This window comes from Gopherus evgoodei, unplaced genomic scaffold (assembly GCF_007399415.2).
Source record: "Gopherus evgoodei ecotype Sinaloan lineage unplaced genomic scaffold, rGopEvg1_v1.p scaffold_39_arrow_ctg1, whole genome shotgun sequence".
In the NCBI taxonomy this organism is placed as follows: Eukaryota; Metazoa; Chordata; order Testudines; family Testudinidae; genus Gopherus; species Gopherus evgoodei.
The window spans coordinates 1,401,534-1,413,063 of NW_022060060.1; the positions used below are offsets into that span (position 1 = coordinate 1,401,534).

The 11,530-nt window shown below is 53.0% G+C and overlaps 1 gene segment (V, D, J or C); it reads right to left on the bottom strand.

Moving 5' to 3' along the window:
• Positions 1-9,156: 9,156 nt before the first annotated feature.
• LOC115642241 lies at positions 9,157-9,799 on the bottom strand. The segment is given in 2 exon segments: positions 9,157-9,599; positions 9,693-9,799. Coding segments are annotated over 2 exon segments (489 nt in total).
• Between the last annotated feature and the right edge of the window lie 1,731 nt (positions 9,800-11,530).

An 11,530-nucleotide genomic window follows, 5' to 3' on the forward strand; every position in this document is an offset into this window, starting at 1 on the left:
CTTCTGCTGGCAGCTCTTCGGTGAGGGTCGCCTACTCTCCTTTATCAGCCATTTTCACTTCTTCATTTGCATGTGGGTGTTGCTAAATCATTTGACTAAACCTCAGCTTCACCTGCCTTTACAAATAAATGACCTCAGAGTTTAACGGGACCCAGTCATGGAGGACACCGGAGCAAATGAATGAAATTTAGGCACCAATCCAGGAAAACACTAAATCACACTGACCTCAGTGGTACTTAAATACGGGCTTAAAGATTGTTGGTAAAATCCAATATTAAGATGTGTAATACTGGGCTATCAAAATGTAACACCCAGGATATGAAACTGAAATAACAGAATCAATGAATGTGTAAACACCAGCGCCCTTCGCTGGTGGAATACGGACCAGTCCTGTGATTTTCAGACCCTCCGAGAAGCGCTGGGTACTCAGTTCCCACTGACTGGAAAGGGATTTGGCTGAGCAAACCTTCGCTTTGTCCTCAGCACCTACGGGTGGAATTTCAGTGATTCCCTGTGAGTGTTCCCGGGTTCGGTCTTTGGGAAGAAATGTTCCATAATCAAACATGACATTCTGCTGCCCCCATGCGGGTCTGACAAACAGAGAAAAAATTCCCTCCTTTTCTTCCTTTAGGTTAATGGAACTTGCTCGTTTTTGTGTCCTGTGTCACAGAGTCACCGGGCGATGCTCTGGAACTGCTCCCCACCAAGCCAGTCAGGACTTTGGGGACCCTCCTCTCCCTTGGAGCAGACTTGTTCAGGGCAAGAAGCTCACACGCCTTCACCTCCTGGGTCTCTCCTTGGAGCATTCAGCATCCTCTGCCCCTCCGTGGGCTTCCCACAGCGAACCTGCCCCAGCGGGGTCCTGGGGAAGCCACCAGGTCCTGCACCCCCACTTTGCAGTCAGACGTGACTCTCAGCCAGCCAGTAAAACAGAGGTTTATTCGATGACAGGAACAGGGTCTAAAACAGAGCTTGTAGATACAGCGAACCGGACCCCTCAGCCGGGTCCATTCTGGGGGGCAGTGAACCAGACCCCCCCCCACGTCTGCACTTCACTCCTCCTCCCCAGCCAGCTCCACACTGAAAATCCCTCCAGCCCCTCCTCCTCTGCTCAGCCCCTTTCCTGGCCCAGGAGGTCACCTGACCCCTTTGTCTTCAGCGCCAGAATTTTTTGGGGGTGCTATTTTGCCACGGGGGTGGCATGTGGCTCCGGTGGAGCCGCCGCAGTCATGCTGGCAGACAGTGTGCTGGTCTAAAGGATCAGGCGGACCTACCGCAGTCATGCCGGCGGCAGGTCCACCAGAGCCTTTAAACCGGTGGACCGTTCACCAGCATCACTGCAGCAGCTCCACCGGAGCCGCGGGGGGCAACGAAACGGCCGTGCGCCTAGGGCGTGAGAAACCCTGACGCCAGTCCTGTTTCCAACCCGCAGTGCAATGCCCCTTTTCCGTCTTGGCCCCAAGGCTCTGCTGTGGTGTTTGCTCATTGCTCCCCCCTCGTGGTGGACTGGAAAAGGGGAATGAATATCTGAGGGTTATTTATTTATTCGTTTAACCCAGAATCTTTTTTCTTCCCAAGGAAATGTTTCTTGTGCCAGAAAAGCCAGCATTGGTGGGGAAATTATTCGATTAACTAGACAAAGGGGGGGAAATCAAACAAAGAAACAATCTTGGTGTAGTCTAGTGCCAAAAGCTGAGCGTTCCGGGTCTTTCTGCTGGAATGTGTCACTGACACCAGTGACACTAAGGGGGCGCTAGACTGAACCGGAGTGAACCTGGTTGAGGCTCCATGGCCTGTGTTATGCAGGAGCTCAGAGCAGTTTCTCACGCTGCTCCGTTCTGGCCTTTTTGTCTCTGCATCAGTGGGAGACTGGGGGTGGGCTCAGAATGTGTCCCCGGCAGAGGAAAGAAAGAGGCAGGGACCCAACTAAGAATGTTCTGTGCTTTGTGACAGCTTGTGTCTACTCCTTCACCTTCAGAAAAATTGAGGAGGAACAATAATAAGAATAAACAGGGTTTGTTGCTGCTAGCGCATCTCTCACAACTGATCTCATTGTCACTTACAGGCTTTGGGCGCCCCCAACACCAAACTGCTTCTCTGATTACTGCAGTGGAAGGTTTTTGTCCAAGCTCGGACCGGCTTCCCGTCACTGTGTCTCTCACACAGGCTGTGCCCTCGGGCTTCAGGCCGGTCAGTTGCAGATACAGCTCACTCTTAGAATTACCCCTGGAGATGGTGAACCGGCCTTTCACTGAATCAAGGTAGTATGCAGTACCCCCACTACTGCTTATATAAGTGACCCATTCTAGCCTCTTCCTGGGAGCCTGCTGGACCCAGCTCATCCGGTAGCTGCTGAAGGTGAAGCCGGAGGCTTTGCAGGAGAGGCGGAGAGAGTCTCCGGGCTTTTTCACATCCCCTCCGGACTCCACCAGCTGGACCTGGGACCAGACACCTGCAAATAAACCACGTTATACATCATAGGAGTACCCATAGCAATAATAAAATCATCCTCTGCCTCTGCAGTGAGTTAGGGGGAGAAATTACCTTCCAAAGCCGCTATAATGAGAACTAAGTGGAGCCAAAGCCTCATTTCCCCTGGTGCTGGAGGCAGGGCCGGTGCAACCATTTAGGCGAACTAGGCGGTTGCCTAGGGCTCCAAGATTTGAGGGTGCCAAAAAGCGGTACCCCCCAAAAAATTTTTAAATGGTTGCAGCCGCTGCTGCTGGAGAGGTAGTCTGAGCAACCCGCAGCAGCACCTGCCTGCAGCCAGCAGCCCAGGGCACCCCAGGGGTCAGTGCGCAGCCGCGGCAGCCCAGCAGCCCAGGGCGCCCCCGGGTCAGGGAGCCGCTGCTGCAGCCCGGCAGCCCAGGGCGCCCCCGGGGTCAGGGCGCAACCGCAGCAGCCCAGCAGCCCATGGCGCCCCCGGGGTCAGCGTGCCACCCTGGCAGCCCAGCAGCCCAGGGAGCCCCCCTGGTTAGGGAGCCGCTGCGGCAGCCCAGCAGCCCATGGCGCCCCCGGGGTCAGCGTGCCGCCCTGGCAGCCCAGCAGCCCAGGGAGCCCCCCTGGTTAGGGAGCCGCTGCGGCAGCCCGGCAGCCCAGGGCGCCCCCGGGGTCAGTGTGCCGCCGCGGCAGCCCAGAGGTTTGGGCTGACGGCAGCTGCGCTGACCCAGAGGAATCCCTGAGCTGCAGGCAGAGGCTCAGAATCTCTCTCCCTCCCAGAGCAGGGGCTCCAGCCTCTGCAATTTTTCTCATTGCCGGCGGGGGCACCGGCGGCTGGGCAGAGCTGCGCAGCTCTGCTTAGGGTATGTGGCAGGGGCCCTGCGACAGCGGAACAACACCAGGGCTTCACTTCTGGAGGAAAGCCGCAGCTACCCCCTGGCTCAGCCTCCACGTCAGCCCCAGTGAGGGGCACGGAGAAGAAAAGAGCCTCAGCAGTGGTCTGGTGGAGCGGAGGAAGAAAGAGGACCCCAACACTCATGCATTGGGCAAGGTAAGCAAGTGCCTCCCCACAAGTCGGCCTCAGGTGCCTGTGCTCCTGCCCCCTTGGTCCTTGGCTGGTCCCTGCTCCTACTCCCCTTGTGCCTGGACAGCTGGAGAGAACAGCAGCCTGCAGAGCTGAGTTGCCCCAGTGCCCCCAGGCACCCCCCTGACCCCAACCCCCCCACAGCCCTGACCCCCCAGCTCCGAGCCTAGTCCTTCTGACCTGGAAACCCCCTCGACCTCATCCCCCCACAGCCCTTACCCCTAGCTCCGAGCCCAGTCCCTCTGAGTTGGAAACCCCCTCGACCTCATCCCCTCCACAGCCCTGATCCCCAGCTCTTAGCCCAGTCCCTCTGAGTTGGAAACCCCTTCGACCCCATCCCCCCCACAGCCCTGACTCCCAGCTCCGAGCCCAGTCCCTCTGAGTTGGAAACCCCCTTGACCCCATCCCCCCCACAGCCCTGACCCCCAGCTCCGAGCCCAGTCCCTCTGAGCTGGACACTCCCCTGACCCCATCCCCCCACAGCCCTGACCCCCAGCTCCGAGCCCAGTCCCTCTGATTTGGAACCCCCCTGACTCCATCCCCCCAACAGCCCTGACTCCCAGCTGTGAGCCCAGCCACTCTGAGCTGGACACTCCCCTGACCCTATCTCCCCACATCCCTGAGCCCAGCCCCTGTGAGCTGGGCACCCCTGAACCCAGAGCCCAGCTCCCCACCCAGCCGTGGGCAACAACAGCACCACCCCCAGGCAACGACAGCCCATTGTTACCAACTATCACAATCACCCAGCAACTGCCCATTATGTAATTGCAAATGTATACAGACCATTACAGCTTTTAATGTTTTTAAATAATGTATTTAGTGTATTTTCAAATTATTACAAGTTAATTTTTGAATGTATTTCACTAGTTATTTTTCACATTTCCTAATACATGTTACTATAGTATTGCAAATGTTTTATGGAAGGGGCCCCCGATTTTGCTTTGCCCAAGGCCCCCTGAGTCCTCTGGGCGGCCCTGTCTGAGTTTTAAGCCCTGCTCCTGTGTTTTGCCTGCAACAGGCAGGCCTAAGCCTGTGAGTGACCCTCATAGCAGCTGCCTGAAGAAGTGCTTGGGGGAATCATGCAGAAGGAGCGTGATATTTGTCTGAGTTCTCTCCTCATGGAGGCTGTGCTCCACTTGGTGCAGGACAGCAGTCTCAGCAGGACTCTAGGCCCAGCACCTTGCCTCAGTTTGTAGATTTGTAGTGCACCCATCACCAGACTCAGTCTGGCACCGCTACCCCTCACCAGTGCCCAAGAAGCAGTCAAAAAAGTTGGATGGACTGGTTAGGTTAGTTGTCATGCTGTTGCTTGGCCAGTGTAGAGACCACTGAATGCATTGTATTCCTCTGTGATGTTCTGTTCTGAGCAAAATTGGCATGTTATGAGGTAGTGCCTGTGAGGGACAGGTGACTGTTTATGTATCCAGCCATCATGTCTTAGGTCTTCTTGGGGGGGGGGAGCTTTTCCATCCTGCTTTCATTGGTGACATCTGTGATGCTCTGGTAGACATCTATGAAGACAATACTCTGACAGGATCATCTGCCAATACATCACGAGTTGATGCAAAGGCTCTTACAAAAGCCATTTCTAGTTTCAAGTTTCTTGTTTCTCTTGTTTTGTGGTATGACATATTGTTTGAGATCAACATAACTAGCAAACAACTTCAGGCAAAAGAATTTGATATATGTGATGCCATTAATCAACTTGGAGAAACCAAGAAGTTTCTTGTGGGTCGCAGAAGTGACGCAGCCTTTGAGAAAACATTGGTAGATGCAGGTGAACTTGCGGAGGAGTTGGATGTACCGGCACTTTTTGAACTAGATCCAATCCGTATTAGAAAGAAGAGGAAGCAGTTCACATATGAAGTAGATGACGAACCTATTTATGATCCGAAAGAAAAATTCAAAGTGAACTTTTACTTTGCAGTCATTGACACAGCAATAAAGTCGGTTGAAGAAAGATTCACACTGATGCAGCAAATTAGTTCAGTATTTGGCTTCATATATGATGTTTACAGTTTGCAAAATAAAACACCAAAGCAAATTATGGAACATTGCTTGAATCTGGAGAAAGCTTTGCAACATGGTGAATCCAAAGATACTGATGCCTTTGACTTGTGCAGTGAATTGCAAGCCATTGCAAGACGAGTCCAAAGGAGTTCATCACCGCACGATGTATTGAACTTCACATGGGAAAATAAGCTGACAGATAGTGTCCCTAACACAGTTATTGCTCTTCGCATCCTCTTGACCCTCCCAGTTTCTGGGGCCAGTGGTGAGCGAAGCTTCTCGAAGCTCAAGTTGATAAAAACATATATGCGAACATCAATGTTGCAACACAGACTTGTTGGGCTATCTACCTTGTCAATAGAACATGACATTGCTCACAGCATTGACTTGGAGGAATTTGTTTCTAAATTTGCTAAACTTAAAGCGCGGAAACATAAATTCTAAATTATAACATGTTACGCTGTGACCGTGTATTGTGTATAATGTATGTGCTTTGGGGGTGGGGGGGGCGCAAGATGGAAGTTTCGCCTAGGGCGCAAAATATCCTTGCACCGGCCCTGGGTGGGGGGAGGGGGTAAAGCGATCATCCTAGAGAATTGGAGGTGGGTGGGGGTGGCTTCTGTGAATGGAAGTAAAGGCTGCTGAAGCCAAAAGACAATGGCTTACCATGGCTGCATGCAAGGTGAATTCTGATGCCTGGACCTGCGTCTGTGAGATCTGTAACACCAGAGCCCAGGCACTCAAAGTTAAGATGCAAAATGCGACCTTGCAGTGAAATCACATGTGCTATGTAAGGTGAATAGTGTTGTTCACTGTGAAAGAGTATAACCATTGTTCTGTAAAATGTATCTTTTAAATACTTCTCTCCCTTTTTTCCCTCCCTCATGCAGCTGCACATTTTTCAAGCCTCCCTACTCCATCCCGAAGGCTAGCTCAGATAAGGCAGAGGAAGAAGAGGACACGAGATGAAATGTTCTCAGAAATCATGGAAGTAACCCGCAATGAAAGAGCTCATCTGGGGGAGTGGAAAGACGTGGTAGCAAAGTACAGGAAAGATGCCAGTGAACGTGAGGACAGGAGGGACCAACGTGAGGAGAGGAGAGACGCTCGAGATGAGAGGTGGCGGCAGGAAGATCAGAGGTGTAGGCAGGAAGATCAGTGGCGTCGGGATGCAATGCTGGGGCTGCTACATGATCAAACTGACATCCTCCCACGTCTGGTGGATCTTCAGGAAGAGCAGCGGGGTCACAGAGTGCCGCTGCAGCCCCTGTGTCACCACCGTCATAGTTCACCATGTTCCATATCTTCCTCACCCAGACGTGTAAGAACGTGTGGGGGAAGGCTTTGTGCACCCACCCACTCCACTCCCATGGACAGCCCAACCAAAAGAATGCGCGAGGTGTTTACAACGTTCACGATCATGGTGTTGACTTGAGCAGGGTCCATACTTGCTTTTAGTGGCCTTTTCCTTCCCTCCTATCCTCCTCCCAAACCGCATCCTTGCCAGTTCTCTCCCTCTTTTTATAATGAGCTTTTTAATACAGAATACATGATTTTTTCCTTCCCTCTTATCCTCCTCCCAAACCGCATGCTTGCCAGTTATCTCTCTCTTTTTCTAATGAGCTTTTAAATAAAGAATACATGATTTTTAAACGATAGTGACTTTATTTTCTTAAGCAAGCTGGAATGGAAGGGAGAGGATGGGTTGCTTACAGGGAATGAGTCAATCAAGGGGCTGGGGTTCATCAAGGGGAAACAAACACAGCAGTTACACAGTACCCTGGCCTGTGATGAAACTTGTTTTCAAAGCTTCTCTGATGCGCACCACTTCCCGGCGTTCTCTTCTAATCACCCTGGTGTCTGGCTGCACGTATCAGCGGCCAGGTGATTTGCCTCAGCCTCCCACCCTGCCATAAAGGTCTCCCCCTTACTCTCACAGAGATTGTGGAGCACACTGCAAGCAGCAATAACAAAGGGGACATTGGTTTGGCTGAGGTCTGAGCGAGTGAGTAACGTTCGCCAGCGCGCCTTTAAACGGCCAAATGCACATTCTACCACCATTCTGCACTTGCTCAGCCTGTAGTTGAACAACTCCTGACCACTGTCCAGGCTGCCTGTGTATGGCTTCATGAGCCATGGCATCAAGGGATAGGCTGGGTCCCCCAGGATAACGACAGGCATTTCAACATCCCCAACTGTTATTTTCTGGTCTGGGAAGTAATTCCCCTGCTGCAGCAGTTTAAACAGAGCAGTGCTTCTGAAGACGTGAGAGTCATGAACCCATCCTGGCCATCCCACATGGATGTTGGTGAAATGTCCCTTGTGATCCACCAGTGCTTGCAGCACCATTGAAAAGTACCCCTTGCGGTTTATGTACTGGGTGCTCTGGTGCACCGGTGCCAAGATAGGGATATGGGTTCCATTTATCGCCCCCACACAGTTAGGGAATCCCATTGCAGCAAAGCCATCCACTATGACCTGCACGTTTCCCAGAGTCACAACCTTTCGTAGCAGCAGCTTAATGATTGCTTTGGCTACTTGCATCACAGCAGCCCCCACAGTAGATTTTCCCACTCCAAATTGATTCCCGACTGACCGGTAGCTGTCTGGTGTTGCAAGCTTCCAGAGGGCTATTGCCACTCGCTTCTCCACTGTGAGGGCTGCTCTCATCTGGGTATTATGGCGTTTCAGGGCAGGGGAAAGCAAGTCAGAAAGTTCAAAGAAAGTGCTCTTACGCATGTGAAAGTTTCGCAGCCACTGCAAATCGTCCCACACCTGCAAAACTATGCGGTCCCACCAGTCTGTGCTTGTTTCTCAGGCCCAAAATCGGCATTCAGTGGCTAGAACCTGCCCCATTACCAGCAGAAGCTCCAAAGCGCAGGGCCTGCGGTTAAGGAGAATTCAGTGTCCATGTCCTCATCACTCTCGTCGCCGCGCTGCCGTAGCTGCCTCCTCCTCCTCGCCTGGCTTTGCAGTTCATGGTTCACCATAGGCAGCATGAGAATGTGCGAGGTGTTTACAACATTCACGATCGCGATGTTGATCTGAGCAGGGTCCATGCTTGCTGTGTTATGGTGTTTGCACAGTTCACCCAGGAAAAAAGGTGTGAAATGGTTGTCTGCTGCTTTCACTTAGGGAGGGGTGAGGCTGTACCCAGAACCACCCGCGACAATGATTTTTGCTCATCAGGCACTGGGATCTCAACCCAGAATTCCAAGGGGCGGGGGAGACTGTGGGAACTATGGGATAGCTACGGGACAGCTACCCACAGTGCAATGCTCTAGAAACCGACACTAGCCTCGGACCATGGATGCACACCACCAAATTAATGTACCTAGTGTGGCCGCACGCAATCGATTTTATAATATCTGGTTTATAAAACCGGTTTATATTAAATCAAATTTATCCCGTAGCGTAGACGTACCCTATCACAGAGACGGGCCCCCGGGGGAGCCAACATGCCAGGTCTGCGAGGGGAGAGCGACTCAGAACAGGACTCACTCCGGATTGGGGTTCACAGTGAAGCGAGGGGATCTCTGCACCCAGCGGGGCTCTGGGCAGGAAGGGGAGACACATTGCCCGGGAACGGAAGGGTTAAAACTGCCGGGAGGTTTGTGTTACATTCACCCGGGTGCCGGGTCTCCTGTGTGAGCCCGGAGCGGGGTGTGTGTCACTGCTGCCCCCGCGCGGCTGCCGGGAGAAGGGCGGTTCCGCAGCCTGGGTTTTTGTAGGGTCACAAACCGGTTTCGTGTCACTGTGTCTCTCGCACAGTAATAGCGGGCGGTGTCCTCGGGCTTCAGGCCGGTCATTTGCAGATACAGCTCACTCTTGGGATTATCCCTGGAGATGGTGAATTGGCTTTTGACTGCATCCGCGTAGGTTGGACCCGACCCATCATAGTAAATAAATGCGACCCATTCTAGTCCTTTCCCGGGAGCCTGCCGGACCCAGTTCATATTGTAGCTGCTGAAGGTGAACCCGGAGGCTTTGCAGGAGAGGCGGAGAGAGTCTCCGGGCTTTTTCACATCCCCTCCGGACTCCACCAGCTGCACCTGGGACCGGACACCTGGGGATAGAGACAGGCCATTAATATCGGTATAAAAACAGCGGTAACACAATATTCTTCTAACTCTGCCAGTTATTCAGAGGAGGAAAATACCTTCCAAAGCGGCTACAGCGAAAATGAACAGAAGCAAAAATCCCATTTTCCCTGGTGCTGGAGGGGAAAGTTCTCAGGGACTGGCTGGTCACTGCACAGAACCAGGGGCTGTGGATTGTGTCTCCGGGTGCAGCCTGGGCAGACGGAGGCTCAGATTTAAACAGGAAAGTGTCTCCCTCATTTGCATGTCCCCGCTTTATAAGAGACACACACTTCTGCTGCCAGTGATCTGAGTGACTCGCCCTAGGGCTTTGGGTGCAGGAGCCAGATTGTCCCGTCCTGTGTCTGTGCAGTGCCAGGCACAGAGCGCTGGGATCCTCCTGACATTTTCAAACCCCTATTAATTTCATCTGGTGACCCCTGGTTTGTGTATTTGGGGAAAGGGTAAATAACTACGTCACAGCTTGAACCCAGCGACTGCGGCTTCTCAGTGTGAGACCTGCAGGTCTGGGGATTGAGGGGTTTAGAGCAGGGGAGATGAGTAGCCGCATTTGCACCTTCCTCTTTTCATAAGGGACTGGGGGATTCAACTGTGAGTGGGCTCCAGATCCCAGCCCAGAGCTCACGGAGGAGAGTGACGAACTAGAGCGTCTAGCAAGGGCTGTGTGACTGTGTCTTTTGCACGGTGCCTGATACTTGATCAAGCCCTGGTAAATTCATGTATCACCCTCAGCATACAATGCTGGGGCCTGTCATTGCAACACCGATTTTCCTACTGTGCACACAGGATAAGCTGGTTAAAGGGGACTCGTTATTTAGTGTCCCTGAGTTTGATGTTGAGAAGTTGGGCAGTCAGCACCTCCCGAGAGGTGCAGCAATATGGGTCCCCAATACGGGGCACACTGGCCATTGGACACAGCCGGTCCATGTGTAAAGCGAGAGAACAAAGGAAAATCCATTTACTGTTATGCTGTTGAAATAAGGTGTTTCCTGTGGCATGTGTGAAAGCAGCGAGGCAGGTAGACACTCTGTGCCCAGGGGACAGGAATGGCCTTTGAACAAGTGTTTGTTTTTCTTCCCAAACTCCCCCTTTCGCTGGGAAGCAGGGACGTGGGGAATAACACTGGTGTCCGTTCGAGCCCCTTCTTCTCGCCTCGGGGACCTGTTGGCGCAATGGTGCCGCTTTTCTGTCTCTGTAGGGTTGGTCCCGATGGCTCAGGTTGAAGATGTTGGTTGTTTGTGCCCTGGGAACACTCATCAATCGCGTTATTCTTGCTGTGTCTCTGCCCACCTGGCGCACCTGGAATTCTCCCCCCGCTCTGCACATTGGCTGATGTCAGCACTAGTGCGGGGACCCCAAACTGCCCCTAATCAAAGGTGTATGAGGCGCAGTAGGAGTGTGAGTGAAAACAGGCCCATATCCCACCCACCTGGCACAGGCCTAAGTGTGGACAGAAGGGGGAAGGCAGGGGAACCAGGATTGTGCACTTCAAAACTGCTGCGTGGCCTGAAGAGATTCCTCTGGCTAGGCAGGACACAGTACAGGCAGGGGCCCTTGTGTAAGGCCCTCCACTCGGGGTGGATTTCACCCACAGAGAATTACCCATGGGCTGAGGGGGAAGGTCACCTCTAGATTAGTGACCTCCTTCCAGTCAATCATCTTCATTCAGGGCTCTGCACTGCCACTGACCTGTCTTCCTGGCTCAGGTTCTCCCTTCACTGGGAGAAGGAGGGAGTCTCGCACTGGAGACTGGCTGACCAGAAAGCCCTGGTGAGTCAGTGGGGGCATCGCAGAGTGAGGGCGGATGCACCTGCTTCTTCTTCGCTAAAATAGCCACTGAGCATCTGCTCCCTGCGCTCCCCGGGGCAGATGGAGTCAGCAGAGCCTCTCTTTCCCC